Consider the following 17,365-nt stretch of genomic DNA (forward strand, 5'->3'; position numbering starts at 1 on the left):
GAATAGCAAGGAGAGATAAGAAAGCCTTCCTCAGTGATCAATGCAAAGAAATAGAGGAAAACAACAGAATGGGAAAGACTAGAGATCTCTTCAAGAAAATTAGAAATACCAAGGGAACATTTCATGCAAAGATGGGGTCGATAAAGGACAGAAATGGTATGGACCTAACAGAAGCAGAAGATCTTAAGAAGAGGTGGCAAGAATACACAGAAGAACTGTACAAAAAAGATCTTCATGACCCAGATAATCACGATGGTGTGATCACTGACCTAGAGCCAGACATCGTGGAATGTGAAGTCAAGTGGACCTTGTTCACTATGAACAAAACTAGTGGAAGTAATGGAATTCCAGCTGAGCTATTTCAAATCCTAAAAGATGATGCTGTGAAAGTGCTGCACTCAATATGCCAGCAAATTTGGAAAACACAACAGTTGTCAAAGGACTGGAAAAGGTCAGTTTTCATTCCAATCCCAAAGAAAGGCAATGCCAAAAAATGCTCAAACTACCACACAACTGCACTCATCTCACAGGCTAGTAAAAGAATGCTCAAAATTCTCCAAGCCAGGCTTCAGCAATACGTGAACCGTGAACTTCCTGATGCTCAAGCTAGTTTTAGAAAAGGCAGAGGAACCAGAGATCAAATTGCTAACATCCGCTAGATCATTGAAAAACCAGGAGAGTTCCAGAAAACCATCTATTTCTGTTTTATTGACTATGCCAAAACCTTTGACTGTGTGGATCACAATAAACTCTGGAAAATTCTTAGAGAGATGGGAATACCAGACCACCTGACCTGCCTCTTGAGAAATCTGTATGCAGGTCAGGAAGCAACAGTTAGAACTGGACATGGAACAACAGACTGGTTCCAAATAGGAAAAGGAGTTTGTCAAGGCTGTATATTGTCACCCTGCTTATTTAACTTATATACAGAGTACATCATGAGAAAGTTGGGCTAGATGAAACACAAGCTGGAATCAAGATTGCTGGGAGAAATATCAATAACCTCAGATATGCAGATGACACCACCCTTATGCAAAAACTGAAGAAGAACTAAAGAGCCTCTTGATGAAAGTGAAGGAGGAGAGTGAAAAATTTTGGCTTAAAGCTCAACATTCAGAAAACTAAGATCATGGCATCTGGTCCCATCATTTCATGGCAAATAGATGGGGAGACAGTGGAAACAGTGACAGACTTTATTTTGGGGGGCTCCGAAATCACTGCAGATGGTGACTGCCGCCATGAAATTACAAGTCGCTTTACTCCTTGGAAGGAAAGTCATGATCAACCTAGATAGCATATTAAAAAGCAGAGGCATTACTTTGCCAACAAAGGTCCGTCTAGTCAAGGCTATGGTTATTCCAGTGGTTATGTATGGATGTGAGAGTCTATAAAGAAAGCTGAGCATTGAAGAATGGATGCTTTTGAACTGTGGTGTTGGAGAAGACTCTTGAGAGTCCCTTGGACTGCAAGGAGATCCAGCCAGTCCATCCTAAGGAAAATCAGTCTTGAATATTATTTGGAAGGACGGATATTTAAGCTGAAACTCCAATACTTTGGCCACCCGATGCAAAGAGCTGACTCATTTGAAAAGACCCTGATGCTGGGAAAGATTGAGGGCAGGAAGAGAAGGGGACAACAGAGGATGAGATGGTTGGATGGCATCACTGACTCAACAGATGTGAGTTTGGGTAAACTCTGGGAGTTGGTGATAGACAGGGACGCCTGGCGTGCTGCTGTCCATGGGGTCACAAAGAGTTGGTTGGAAATGACTGAGGGACTGAACTGAACTGAACTGAACTGAAAATAACGAAATGATAAAACTAACTTTATGGATCCCTAAATTATGTTAGGTGGGGCTTCCCAGGTGGCTCAGTGGTAAAAAAAATAAGCCTGCCCATGGAGGAGATGCAGAAGATGTGGGTTCGATCCCTGGGTCAGGAAGATCCCCTGAAGGAGGAAATGGCAACCCACTCCAGTACTCTTTCCTGGACAATCCCGTGGATGGAGGAGCTTGTGGGCAGCAGTCCAAGGGTCATACGCACGTGCGCACACATGCAAACTATGTTAGGTATAGTACTAGGAGCTCTGTGCTAGAATTTGCTTCATCAGTAAATTACCTTATTTAATTCTATTAAAGAAAAAATAAGATAAGGATTATCAGTCCCATTTTTCAAAAAAAAACAAGTGATGTGGATTTTCTAGTAAGTGGCAGGTGTGTGTGTGTGATTCAAACAAGATCTGCTAACAAGGGGCAAACTTATGATTCAGACCTTGTATTTTTGTCATTCTTTGCAATCTTCCTTACAGTACAAAGTTTTAAAGAATTACTTGTTTAAGGATCAAAATGAATGTGGTTACATATCCATAGAAAAAACCTGACTGGGAAGTTTTTATCTCTTATTCCCAATTAGCTGTGTCTAACTTGTTTAATTGTGTTTAACTTTTTAAATGTTTAACAGTAAAACATTTTAACCCTAATTTTAAGATCTCATAAACTTTAGTTTAATTAACTTTACAAGTTAACTTTTTTTTTTTACTATTATGCTAAGGGCTGTGAGGAAGTCTATTTGAGGAAGAGAAGAGGAGGGAACCAAAGCATTTAACTGTAAGATCACAAGTGTCACAGAGGAAACAGTGAATTTATGTTAGCTTTGGACATTAAGTGTCAGACTTGAGAAAATGAAGGTGGGAGAAAGCACTCAGCTACGGCGGGTAATAGGATATTTCCATGGGACAATTTTTTTATTCAGTATCATCATAGGTGCGGGAATATTTATCGCTCCTAAAGGGGTGTTAAAATACTCTTCACTCAACGTGGGGGTGTCCCTAAGCATTTGGGCTGCTTGTGCCGTGGTGTCTATGCTGGCTGCCCTGAGTCACGCGGAGCTGGGGACCACCTTCCCTAGAAGCGGAGCACAGTATTATTTCCTCAAAAGGTCTCTTGGGCCCTTTGTTGCTTTCTTCTACCTTTGGATCAATCTATTCAGTACTCCCGCAGGAATTGCTGCCCGCAGCTTGATGCTGGCGGGCTACATTACGCAGCCTTTCTATCCTGGGTGTTTTGTTCCTGAGATGCCAAAGAAATGTTTGGCATTGGCTATCTTGTGGTGCTTGGGAATCCTGAATGCTCGGGGAGTGAAGGAGGTGACATGGTTTCAGACTGTCAGTACGGCTGTCAAAATGACAGTTCTCGGCTTCATCTCTGTAACTGGAATCGTGCTGTTGGTGAGAGGAAGAAGAGAGAACCTGGCCAGGTTTGAGAAAGCTTTCGATGCTGACGTTCCGGATGCTTCACAGATTGCAGAAGCCTTCTTACAAGGATTGTTTGCATATTCTGGTTGGGGAGTCCTTGTCCGAATAGCAGGTAAAATTACTTTTTTAAATTATAAAGAGCTCCACCAGGCTATAAACATACAAGGGTTAATCAGCTTAATTCTAAGAAACACATTATTTCTCTATAATGTGTGTCTCTCTTCTATCAGGTGGGTGGAAATGCACTAAACTCTCTACAAATGTGGTTTTCTAGCTTTGGAAAGCAAAATATTTTCTGGGTGTTTACAAATTAAAACAAGTAAGTGTAGAACTAATACAGCTTAAGGACTCAACAACTTTTTTTACTGAACAAATATTTTAATAGCAGAAGCTCATCAGAGAAAAATTAAAATTTAGAAAATATAAACTAAAATGAAGATTACCAGTTATCTCATATGTACACACATGCAGGTCACACTTGTACATATACTCATCATTTGTTCTACTTAAAGCACATAGTGAGAATTCATAAATATTATTAAATATAAATGCTTTTAAATGAATACACAACATTTTATCATATGCAATTTGACCATTTTTCAAGCATCTCCCATTGTTGGATACCAGAATTTTTTCTAGTTTTTCACTTTGAAATTGTATAGTTATTGTTCCAATCAGCATCCTTTTATATAAACCTTTGTGGATCTCTCATTGTTTTGTTAGGAAAAAAGTCTTGAAAAATCTTAGTAAAATTACTAAGTGAACCACATAAATATTTAGAAATGTCTTAAGAAATATTATCAAATTGCAGCCCAGAAAAGCTTTACAAATGTCTATTAGTGTGAATTAAAATGATGGCACCTGAAGTCATCAAACCTTTTTCATTCTTTAGTCACTTAAAGTTGTGAAAATAAAACTTCAGAACTCATTTTTTCTTCAATGTCTAGTGAGAGGGCTGCTGCTGCTGCTAAGTCGCTTCAATCGTGTGCGACTCTGTGGGACCCCATAGTTGGCAGCCCACCAGGCTCCCCCATCCCTGGGATTCTCCAGGCAAGAACACTGGAGTGGGGTGCCACTTCCTTCTCCAATGCATGAAAGTGAAAAGTGAAAGTGAAGTCGCTCAGTCGTGTTCAACTCCCAGCGACCCCATGGACTGCAGCCTACCAGGCTCCTCTGTCTGTGGGATTTTCCAGGCAAGAGTACTGGAGTGGGGTGCGATTGCCTTCTCCAGTGAGAGGGCAGAGTTTTGCAAATGTTAATGACCAATTTCCTCCTTGTAAGACAGGTAAATGGCTTTCTTAGTTTGCTGTCATTAACCTGTCTGTCAAGTGTTAGTTGCGGCCTGCAGGGTCTTTTGTGGTGCATGGGCGCTCTAGCTGGGCATGCGGGCTCAGTGGCTAAAGCGTGTGGACTGGTTGCCCTGCAGCATGTGGGATCTTAGCTCCCTGGCAAGGATCAAACCCCTGTCTCCTGCATTTCCGGGTGGGTTCTTAACCATTGGACCACCAGTGAAGTCCCTGTTGTTTGGCTTTTTTTTTTTTTTCATTTTGTTCATAAGTTTTAAAAATTTCAGTCTTAAACACTAGAAGTTTAATACCTACAAGTATTAAACTATCTTTTAACTTTTCATTATCTCCATACTTGAAAAGTCTTTCTCCATCTCAAGGTTTAGATAAATATGTACCTGAGCTTTTTTTCTCTAAATCTTTATGTTCTTTAAATTTTTCTTTTTAATACATGTGAATTATTTTGAGGGAGTTGCATACTGTAAGTTAAAAATTTTCCAAGTAGTTAAACATCTGTGTCAAACTGGTGTTGGCAATATACAGTCAAGTTTAATCTAAGATTTAGCTAGTCTAGAAACTTAACCCAAGGAGTGAAAAGAGCAGGAGAATCTACCCTAATGTCCTAGACTGTGGTGACCAGATTAACAGAGGAGCTATTCCAACACTTCATTAACACAAACGTGTACTTCTATAGTGTTGGCCGTATGGTAAGGGAATATTTGCTCCAGTCCTCCTGGCCTAGAATCCAGGTTTTCTGAGTTGTCCTCTTATCCAAAAAGCTTATGTTGGGCACATCAAAGATACAAGAGTAAAACCCAGAGTTCAGCAAAATTCCATTGCTGCTAAAGTTAATACTTTGTCTAAACTTGGTAAGTAAGCATTCAACTCTTGCTGTGTGTAGTCATGTCTGTTTCTTTTAGTTGTTGTATGTTATAATGAAGCTACTTCCAAAGATGATCTGATTAGTCATTTTTTCTGAGTGGCACTTTTTTTTTTTGCAGGAGAGTTGAAAAGCCCTAGTGAGAACATCCCCAAATGTGTGGTCACTGCACTTACCCTCGTGGCCCTGATCTACTTACTGGTTAATGTTTCCTACCTATCCGTCCTGACCCCAAAGGAAATCATGTCCTCAGGTATGGTTGCACGGAGCCAGAAGGAAGACACTCTGTTTCATTGTCCTGAATAAAGGGAGTTTTGAGTATACAGTGGGTCTTTTTGCACATTTCAAGAGAATTAGGCTAATTTGGTTCATGTCTGGGTTATTTACTTACCTATTTATTTAAAGGTAGACGTTCAAAAGGTCAAGCAATTTCTTTAGAGCATATAGTAAAGGGTAAGGTCTAGCAGCCAAAAATATGGAAAACACTAAGAAATATAAAAGGAAAAAAAGGCAGAACACAATGGACAGAGTAGAATAGAAAATATGAGACTACTTATCAAAGCCTCTTGAGATATACTTCATAAGGAGCAGGTGGGTGCTCTGGGTCAGCATTTGCCTCCAGGAAATATAACTCATACACTTTGTCTTCAGACATATCCCCCAAATCTATACAGAGCTTGAGTACCTAAATTTTCCTATTAGTGAAGTGGACATGAATCCTTCCATATATGTATATATATATGCTGCTGCTAAGTCGCTTCAGTCGTGTCCGACTCTGTGCGACCCCATAGACGGCAGCCCACCAGGCTCCTCTGTCCATGGGATTTTCCAGGCAAGAGTACTGGAGTGGGTTGCCACTGCCTTCTCCATATATATATATATATATATATATATATATATATATATATATAAGAGACAGAATTTCAGTTTATCATAAAAACTATTCAGATTTTTTCAGATTTTAAAAAATTACTTATAGTGCAGAAACTGATTTTTGCTCTAAAAATAGACAAATTGAAAGAAGCTCAATTTTCAATTGAACTTAAATATCTATATGAATATATTAATGAAATAAATATTTGTTAAACTTCACACTTTCAGTTATCAGAAAAATAAAAGAAAATCAGTAATACGCTTTCATTGAAAAGAAAAATAAGGTTTATCCTACATCCAAGCTTGATGCTCCCCAGTTATCTCAACTCCAAAATGACACTACTTAGAGTATCATGCATGCAACCTAGGTGTCCATCAACAGATGAATGGATAGAGAAGATGCAGTAAATAGATAGATAAATACTGTGTGTGTGTGCTCAGTCAAGTCTGACTCTGTGAATCCATGGACTGTAGCCCCCCAGGTTCCTCTGTCCATGGAATTTTCTAGGCAAGGATACAGCCATTTCTTACACCAGGGGATCTTCTCAACCCAGGGATCTAACTCGTGTCTCCTGTGTCTCCTGCACTGGCAGGCAGATTTTTTACCACTGTGCCACCTGAGAAGCCCCAGATAGACACTCACAGCCATAAAGTAGAATGAAATATTGCCATTTGCAGTAACATGAATGGATGTGAGATTATCATACTGAGTAAAGTTAGTCAGACACAGAAAGACAAATATTATATGATATCACTTATTTGTGGAATCTAAAAAACCACACAAATGAATTTATTTTACAAAACAGATAACAAACTCATGGGCATAGAAAACAAAATTATGGTTACCAAAGGGGAAAGGGGGAAGGAATAAATTAGGAGTATGGTGTTAACAAATACCACTACACATAAAATAGATAAACAACAAGGATTTACTATATAGCTTAGGGAACGATATTCAATATCTTATAATAACCTATAATGGAAAAGAATCTGGAAAATATATATATATATAATTGAATTGCTTTGCTGTACATCAAAAAAGTAACACAATATTCCGAGTCAACTAATACTGCAATTTTTAAAAAATGTAAAAAGTAAAATGAATGTATATTATTGATTCATTTCACGTATTAGTAGTAATAATGAATGTGAAAATGTATGTGAAGGTACTCTAACAAAAACTGAAAGAATTCATTGCTAGAAGACTTACTGAAGGAAATTCTTCAGACTGAAAGAAAGTAACTTGGATCAAAGGGAAGGAAGAAAAAGAACCAGAAATATTAAATATATGGATAAATATAAAAGACTCCATAGGTGTATACACACATTTTTTGAATTCTTTAAAAATATCTTAGATTATTTTAGATAATAACTCTGAAACTTAAATGTAGGGTTTATTAAACATATAAATATAAATATATGACAGTAATAGCACAAAGAAAAAAGAGAAGGAAATGAGCCATAGTAGCAAAGTTGTCATATTTTAACTGAAAGTAACTGAAAATTGATTTGGATTAAAGGTGGATTCTGTAATTACCAGAACAACTACTAAGAAAATAACTGAACAAATCAACAGAGGAATTAAATGGCACATTAAGAATATCTCTTTAGGGAATTCCCTAGCAGTCCAGTGGTTAGGCACTTTTCCTGCCAGGACCCAGGTTAGATTCCTGGTTAAGGGACTAAGATCCCAAAGGCCATATGGTATAGAAAAAAAAAATCTACTTAACAATAAATAGATAAAATAAACAAGAAATAAATGATAAAATATAACAATAAATAAAATAAAAATAAACAATAAAATAGAAGAACAAAAGAACAAAAATACATAAGACATAAAAAAACAAATAGCAAAGTGACATAGTAAATACGACAATATCAGTAATGTTAAATGAGAATATACAAACACAACAATAAAAGGCAGAGGTTGTCATACTGAATAAAATTATCAACCCAACTATATGCTGTCTATATGAGACACACTTTAGATTCAAAACACAATCAAGTACAAAGTAAAAGAATGGAAAAGTTTATCATGCAAACATTAACTGTAAGAAAACTAGAATAGTAATATTATTAAGACAAAATAACTTAAAGACTAAAAGATTACTAGAGACAAAGAAAGGTATTTTGTAATGATATTAATAAAATGATCAATGCATGAAGAAGATATAACAATTATAAATGCATACACCTCTAAAAACACAGCCCCAGAATACATGAAGCCATACTAATGTAACTAAAAGGAGAAATAGACAATTCAGCAACTATAGTTGCAGATGTCAGTATATCACTCAATAACTAGATAGAAAATCAATAAGGATATAGAAGATCTGCACACCACTATCAATCAAACTGATCTAATTGACATTTATAGAATGCTCCACCAAACAGAAGCAGAATATATATTTATTCAAGCACTTATGGGACTTTCCCTAGGATAGACATAATTTCAGGATATAAAACAAGTCTCAAAAAATTTAATATTTCTATCATACAAAACACTTCCTTCAACAGCAATAGATGCACAATAGAAAGCAACAACAGAATGTAACTTGAGAAACCTCACATATTTGAAAATTAAACAACAGACTTCTAAATAACCAGTGGGTCAAGGAAGAAATCACAAGACTCTCAACAACTATGAAAAGCTTGAGATTTAACCCCCTCGTAAGGTAGTTGGGCACAGTTTCATGGATGCTGGCGATGGAGACAAAGGCAATTTATTTTTCATATAATAGCAGTAGCTAGAATGTCATTTATGCTGTTCCCCAAACCCTGATTCCCAAAAGACAAAGCAAGGAAGGCCAAGTGATATCTCCACATAACAGCAGAAGATCCTCAAGCTTAGGGAATCCAAATCTTTTATAAGTCTTCCTTCAGAAGACAGGTCCCAGGAATGGCTCTAAAAGACAAAAGATCACTGTTGTCCTTCCATCCCCATATTTTTCAGTCTAAATATTCCCTTCTAGAAAGCCACAATTACCACTGTAAGAGCACTTAGCAAAGAGTGAACTCAGTCAAGTGGTTATTATCTTTATAATCTATGACCACACCAGTCAAAAAAGAGAACCCAGGCGTGTGAACCAAATGGATTTTGAATCCTCTTGGCTTCTTTATGGTCATATTGCTGCCCAGAGGCTAAACCAACCAGGTAGGTTGGGGTTGCTGTGTGAGGAAAATAAGAAGCATAAAATCCAGCAATAATCAGGAAAGCCTCCTGAGTTTTCAAAATAGGAATATATAACTACCTATGCTATTCTCCCTCACCATCACTCAGGAAGCAGCCAAGAGTAGGTGATCACTCTCTGAGAGCGAAAGTGTTAGTCACTTGGTCATGTCCGACTCTTTGCAACCCCACAAACTGTAGCCCACCAGGCTCCTCTGTCCACAGGATTCACCAGGCAAGAATACTGGAGTGGGTTGCCATTTCCTTCTCCAGGGATCTTCCCAACTCAGGGATGGAACCCGGGTCTCTTGCATTGCAGGTAGATTCTTTACTGTCTGAGCCACCAGGGAAGATCACTCCCTAGGGTTTATTCAGTGACCAAACTACCTGACCAAGGTGTGTGGACCAGAAGGATGTGAGAGAGGTAGAGTCAGAAATATTTCTGGGTTGATTTTTGAGGAAGCCATCCAACATTAAACAGAATCAGACGCATTCAAATGGTGTATATGAAAGATACACTGAATACCTTTGCCTTCAGCACATTGATGTGCTTTTGTGATGTACAGCTGTCACATTGTGAATGGCCAAACACATAACACAGATGAGTTTCAAGGGCCACAGTGGTGTGGCCGCAGAGGGCTGACCAAATTGGAACAGCAATGCTGCAACCTGGAAAAGTTCCAACAACTATTAGCTGTCGTCCCAAGAGAGAGTCAAAAGTCAATGTAGTCAATTTGCCGGAAGTGAGCAGGGACAATATCTTGTGCAAGTGGCCTCCTTCACTGTGAACGAATGGTCAAATCTTGGCAGAAGTCACAGTGTAACATTTCGTGTTAGCCTCTGTAGCAAAAATACGGAGTCCTTTTTCTTCTGTCCAGTATATGATAGTCAGTGTGTTACCATGTCTAGAAAGATGATGGATTCGGACATTGTCACGGCAATCTGAATAGTTCAGTATCGATCAGCAGTTTTATTCTAATTATTCTCATCAGAGAATGGGCTCCATGGACAGAACTTAAGCCCATTCTCATAGCTCTGGCCAATTCCCCTCTTGATGAACCACGCTTGTATTTCTAATGACATGAACTATTGTTGATGGCCTGGGGGTTTGGTCTGTCACTTGGAAAACCACAGGCTGGCAGACTAAAGACACCCCTCTCCGGGGCCATAAACTATAGAAAGCAATCAAGGCTGCTGACTGAATAATCTGATTTTGATCTCCAGTTCCTGAGTAGAATATCCTGTCTATTTTCCATTCTGCATAGCTGGTGCTGAGGCTCACAGCTGTAGCAGCCTGGCGGGCACCACAGGGCTTCAGCTTAGCTAAACCGTCAGTGGCCCATGGCCAGATATTTACAGGGACCCTTGTGAACAGAGGGCCCTGCTGAACCAGCAACCCTGCTTCAGTCAGCAAACTGGGATGTAATTTGCACTTGTTCATGCAAAACCAAGAAGCCACTGGGCCAGGCTAGCTGTGTTCTTGAATACACCATTTCCACCTGATAAGATTTTGGGGGCTCTTTATACCTTTTCAATAGTTGAATTCAATTTGATTCATCCCAAAATGAGACTATCAGGCTGGAAAGTCATAAGGCCTCCATAAGTCAGGTGTTCAGTTTTACAATATCCCAGTGCTACTTGCTAAGCTAGTATTATTTTTTCAAGAGGAATTTAAATGATAGTTGTTATCAAGGAGGCCGCCTCCAGCTATAAGGTACCTCTCTTTGCCAGGAAATGCAATAGAAAAGGGGCTTCCCTCGTGGCTCAGACGGTAAAGAATCTGCCTGCAATGCAGAAGACCATCATCAGTCACAGAAACTTCTAAGTCAAAGCAGTAATTATGATTGTGGATCCCCACTGGTAGAAAGTGTGCTCACTGGACAGCTTTCAGTACAGTCCACTGATCTGATCCTCCAGTTAAAGGACATTGATCTGTGAATTAGCTGATATGGAAGACTAAGTAGAATCCCAAGTGAGACACATGCTAACTATAACACACGAAGAATTCATACGGTGCTGAGTCTTCTTTTAGTAGTAGGGGTCCGTAGACAGTTTTTTTTTTTTTTTACTACCAGAGGGACTACGTGTTGCAAATTTAGCCACATGTTTCCAAGAAAACTTACTTGGCAAGCAGTACCCTAAATTTTATTGGGGTTGATCAGCCTGTTGGTAAAGTGTAATAATACAAATTCAGATGTTTCTAGACTGAGGCTTTAAACTTGTCAACTAACTGATCATGAACAATATAGTATAAATTTTGGATCTTGGATGGCAGAGACACTCTTGAAAAATCCTGAAGTCCAGCTGGGGGCAAAGAGCAGGGGAGTTTAGGAATCCTAGTGGGGTACTGTGAAAGCCTATTGAAGGCCTTGCCACATGAATGTGAATTAGTCTTGGTCTTCAGGGGCAAGTGAACAGAAAAGAGGTGCTGGCAATGTTTGAGACAGGATATCAACTGGCATCAATGTATACAGTGTCTCCATTACAGTCCCAGTGTCTGGAACAACCACAGCTGGGGCTAGAGGACACATGGTCACTTAGTAACAATCCCCTGTAAACCTCCAGCTCCCAGTGGCTTTTGTCTCTGGTCACATCATAGTTAGATTGAGATATTGCATCTTTTACCACCACCATCGCTGCCTTAAAGTTTTCCATCAGGTCTGTGCTCTTTCTCCCACTGAGATTCAACATTATTTTCTGAACGGCACAAGGAGGGAGAAAGGAAAGGGGTTTCGAAGGAACTCACGTGTCCCATTATACTCTCTACACACACCTCTACCTAAAATATCAATACCAACAAATAGCCAACAGTGGAAGCCGTGAAACTATAACACTTTGAGTGGACCCAAAGGGCTTTATTCACAAAGGAACTTTTGTGGGTAGAGGGCTTCCCTTCTGCACTGTGAGTTCAACCCAGATCCCCTTAGCTGAATCGACCTTTCATTCCACAGTCCCGGGCTTGTTGATGACTTGGGAACCCATATCTAAGAACCGTCATGAAGCTCCCCAGCCTACTTGGATGGGTATAGCCTTCGGGGTAGGGAGACCTCAGTCAACCCCTAGTCATCTTTCTCCTCAACCAGAGGCTGAGGAGAAGGGGAGAGCCCATGGAAAAGAGAGTGCTGTGTGCCACGGAGTACTTTTTATTACTCTTGAGTTAACAGAACTGCCTCCAGAAGACATAAAAATATCTGAATAGATCTATATTTTTTAAAAAATGAGTTAAAAATCTAAAATCTTCCCACAAGTCAAATCCCAGGCCCTAGTAGCTTCACTGATGAATTGCATCAAACATTTAAGAAAGAAATAATACCACTCCTAAACAAACTCTTCCAGAAATTGGAAGAGGGGACACATCCAAACTTATTTTATGAAACCAGTATTTCTATGGTACCAAAGCCAGAAAAATTCTTTACACAAAGAAAGAAATTACATACACATGTTGCATACAACGTGTATTGTTCCGTGAACTACAGTGTAACACAGTTCTCAAAAACACTGGTCAACTGAGTCCAGCAACACATAAAAAGGAGCATACATGATGAACAAGTGAGCTTTATCATTGGTTGGTTCAGCATCCCAAAAGCAATTAATATTTTACTATATTAAAATGATAACAGACAAAAATCAGATTATATTAAGAGTCGTAAAATGTGTTTGACAAAATCCAAGACTCATTCGTGATTTTTAGAAAACTTTGTCAGTTTCAACCTGCTACTTACACCAGCCCTTTGTCTTTGCTACAATTATAATTTAATACTTTCTAAGCTAATTAAAAATACCATGCAGTATAAATATTACATCAGTTGCGTAATTAATGGCTTCTCTACTCTTTTACAGATGCTGTTGCAGTCTCTTGGATGGATAGAGTAATCCCTTCCTTGCAGTGGGCCATTTCCCTTGGTGTTTCTTCCGCAATAGTTAGCTCCCTCAACTGTACTGTATTTTCAACATCAAGGTTGTGGTGTATGGCAAGCCAGGAGGGTCAGCTACCTTTGATCCTCTCAACTTTGAATATTCACTCTTGTCCAGTTGCAGCTGTGATTCAGATGCTCATCTTTGCCTCCATCTTAATTATTCCCTCGGACTTAATCCTTTTAATAAATTATGTGGGATTCACAGACTGGATTCAACTTGGGCTAATGATGATGGGCTTGCTTAAACTGAGATTCCAGGAGCCCAACCTATCCAGACCTTACAAGGTAAGTCAAACCAAGAAAAAAAAAAAAAAATCCTATATCTTTTTAAAGAGCATTTTGTACTTTTAATACTTTTTTCTTATATCTATGTAAAAAATCTTTTTAACCCACTGTGACCCCATTTTAGGAACGTTTGAGAATAGATTTTATATTTAGGATATTCTATTATATTACAACTAGTGAAATTTGAGTCAAGAAGAACCATATGTGGAATGCATAAGGTCTGTACTCAGTCTCAGTGTATGAGACTGACCAGTGTCCAGGGCCAATGATTATTTGAGTGTCCTGTTAATGGTACTACCTTAGATTAACTTGTAGGCTTGCCTAGGGCTTTTCAGGCTTATCAATGTAAATGTGTATCAATGTATAAGTCTCTAGCTTTAATGGTCAATACGGAAGAGCTACACTTCAGGTATTTGTGATGTAGTATAGTTGCAAACTCATTCATCTTTTTTTTTTAATTTAAATTTATTTTAATTGGAGGCTAATTACTTTACAATATTGTATTGGTTTTGCCATACATCAACATGAATAAAATCTCACCTCAGAGTCAAAAGTATCTATCAAAGATTGACTGAGAGATAAGTACTCTGTTGATTCCTCAACCACTGAAACCTCTGTCTACCTTAACTGCATCTGAAATGTTTCATATAAGCTTATGGAAAACTTTTTTCTTCTAATTGTCTACTATAACCCATCCATCTATATTGTGGATGTACCCAATATTCTGTTTAACCAAACAACCTCCAGCAACTCATTCCTATACTTACTGCAAAGAGTTTAAATGGTTTATTTTTACATTATGCTACTGTGTTAGACCCACCAAAGAAAATTATTTCTAATATTTATATCAAAAATACTTGTGTTTCTAGGCAGATTATTTAGTTTTCTTTACCAAAAATCAGCCTGTACACACTGGTATCAAACAGAATCTTGGAGAGAGTTTGGATGAAGTAGAAAAGAACAGCTGTATTGCTTTGCTAAGCAACGGGGGCCACAGTGGGCTAATGCCCTCAAGACTGTGCCCCAACCTGACGTCAGGAGAGCTGTGAGGAGTCTTATAGTGGAGGGACAGGGTTGCTGATAAGGGTCAGGGGGCCTGCAGGGCCTGCCTTCCTTCAATCCAAATATCCTCTGACATCTGGGGGTTTCGTGATGACTTTCTCTCTAAGACCCTCTCTCTGGAGTGAAGAATGCTTCATCAAGCAGTTAAAAGTCTTCCATCTGGTTGTGGTTTTAGTTCTGCTGCTGCTAAGTCGCTTCAGTCCTGTCCGACTCTGTGCGACCCCATAGCTGGCAGCCCACCAGGCTCCCCCGTCCCTGGGATTCTCCAGGCAAGAACACTGAGTGGTTTGCCATTTCCTTCTCCAATGCATGAAGGTGAAAAGTGAAAGTGAAGTCGCTCAATCGTGTCCAACTCTTAGTTCTGCAGAAGAGCTCAAAGATATTGCTAGGCATATCCCTTGAGGGGAAGCTGGGCCCCCACTCCCACGTTCCGACCGCTTCTCCCTTTTCTCTGCATCCCCGCTCCTCTCTGACTATCGACTGTTTGAACTGTGCTTTGGAACTCAGGAAAGGTCATGGAGGCCGAATGAAGCCTGTTTCCTACAAACAAGAAATGGGGGACACAGAAAGGCTTTTGTACCGAGGAGTCCCACAGGGTCCTGCTCAGCTTCAGTACTTAGACTGTAAGATCGTGCTTCCCTTTCCATGTAGGCTGCTAGAAGCTAAGTTAGTGGTTAGTCACTTAGTCAGTTAAAAGGCTTACGGCATGCATGTCTTACTATATCACCTTTTATTGTTAGGCCTATAAGTCATTTTTAATGGGGGTATGTTTCAAATGATCACTGTTTTATCAGTGCATCATATTCTAAATAAATCAAGGGGCCTCTTTTATTACGGACCTTGTATAAGGTAAAAGGATGCACCAGAATACCCACAGAAATACCTCAGCAGTACACAAAGGTGCAGGGTCGACTAGAAGGTGAAAAAGGAAAACCAACAGAGTTTAATAACTAAGATTTTTAAAGTCTACTGTGAAAAAAGTATACCTTTCGAGTTTCTTGTATAAATTCAGTTTCCTAGACATCACCCCTGAGAATTCTAATGCTTAGGATGAGGACCAGAAATCCACATTTCAAAATTGAAAAAAAGGAAAGATAATGATAATCTTGCATCTGAGTCACTTAATGATCCAATAAATACTGAAGCAACTACTAAGGAACTACTATGTAAAAAACACTAGTCTAAACACTTAAAAGATAGATGGATAAACTGCCCATTAATAATGCATCAATAACTTCTCGGTCTAATAGGAGAGAGAAGAGTTACACAAAATACAGTTATAGGCAAGGATCAACAGCATTTAACCAAGCATTTTACTTTTGCAATTACTACTCTTTAATTATATATAAATGTGCATGTATATATTTAATTATATATAAACGTGCATGTGTATTCTTTAATTATCCAAATTAAGACACACAAATTTGAAAGATATACACTGTTAAGATCCATATTAAGGGAAAAGTGAAGATCAGAGAAAATGAATCCAACCCTGTGGTCCTTTTATGATAAAAACATTCCCCAAAGGAATTATATATAGGTTCAGTTCAGTTCAGTCACTCAGTCCTGTCCAACTCTTTGCGACCCCATGGACTGCAGAACGCCAGGTCTCCCTGTCCATCACCAACTCCCAGAGTTTACTCAAACTCACGTCATGAGTTACTCAAACTCATTGAGTTGGTGATGCATTCCAACCATCTTATCCTCTGTCATCCCCTTCTCCTTTCCTTCTCCTGATCTTTCCCAGCATCAAGGTCTTTGCCAGTGAGTCAGTTCTTCCCATCAGGTGGCCAAAGTATTGGAGTTTCAGCTTCAGCATCAGTCCTTCCAATGTATATTCAGGATGATTTCCTTTAGGATGGACTGGTTGGATCTCCTTGCAGTCCAAGGGACTCTCAAGAGTCTTCTTCAACACCACTGTTCAAAAGCATCAGTTCTTCGGTACTCAGCTTTCTTTATAGTCCAACTCTCACATCCATACATGACTACTAGAAAAACCATAGCTTTGATTAGATGGACCTTTGTTGGCAAAGTGATGTCTCTACTTTTTAATATGCTGTCTAGGTTGGTCATAACTTTCCTTCTAGGGAGCAAGCGTCTTTTAATTTCACCATCTGCAGTGATTTTGGAGCCCCAAAAAATAAAGTATGTCATATTAGGTTATATATAGGTTGTGTATTACATCATTATGAATAATATTAGATTGAGGTACAAAAAATATTAATTTTGATATTGCTTGAAAATAAAAAGAAAAAAATTTATACTGAAAAAAATGCTTTATGGTAGTAGTATGGAATGTTTCCGAGGGTCGTTATTCAAGAGACCTGAATGGGTCTTCCCTGGTGGTCCAGTAGTTAAGAATCTGTCTGCCAATGCAGAGGACACAGGTTCGATACCTGGTCCAGGAAGATTCCATATATCACAAGGCCACTAAGCCTGTGTGCTGGAGCCCACGAGCTGTGCCACTGAGCCTGTGTGCCAAACTGCCTGAAACCTGTGTGTCTTAGAGCCAGTGCCCTGCAAGCAGAGAAGTCTCCACAATAAGAAGCCCACACACTGCAACGAGAGAGCAGCCCCTATTCGCCAGAACCAGAAAAATCCTGCACGCAGCGAGGAAGACCCACACAGCCAAAATAGATAA

At 39.1% G+C, this 17,365-nt stretch overlaps 1 protein-coding gene across 1 annotated transcript; it reads left to right on the forward strand.

Moving 5' to 3' along the window:
• The first annotated feature begins 2,679 nt into the window (after window positions 1-2,679).
• Window positions 2,680-17,365, forward strand: LOC106701509 (solute carrier family 7 member 13). The gene is made up of 4 exons (XM_070382863.1): window positions 2,680-3,364; window positions 5,540-5,671; window positions 13,301-13,662; window positions 17,234-17,365. Exons 1-4 carry the CDS (start codon window positions 2,680-2,682, stop codon window positions 17,363-17,365), a joined length of 1,311 nt encoding a protein of 436 aa, XP_070238964.1.

This window comes from Bos mutus, chromosome 14, assembly GCF_027580195.1.
Source record: "Bos mutus isolate GX-2022 chromosome 14, NWIPB_WYAK_1.1, whole genome shotgun sequence".
NCBI lineage: Eukaryota > Metazoa > Chordata > Mammalia > Artiodactyla > Bovidae > Bos > Bos mutus.

What these genes read in the sequence shown, in the direction of transcription:
- LOC106701509 (XM_070382863.1), top strand. Translation starts at nt 2,680, where the DNA reads ATGAAGGTGGGAGAAAGCACTCAGCTACGGCGGGTAATAGGATATTTC. An exon ending in AGTCCTTGTCCGAATAGCAG is followed by an intron (nt 3,365 to 5,539) that starts GTAAAATTACTT and finishes TTTTTTTTGCAG; the next exon opens with GAGAGTTGAAAAGCCCTAGT. An exon ending in ACCTATCCAGACCTTACAAG is followed by an intron (nt 13,663 to 17,233) that starts GTAAGTCAAACC and finishes TGTGTCTTAGAG; the next exon opens with CCAGTGCCCTGCAAGCAGAG.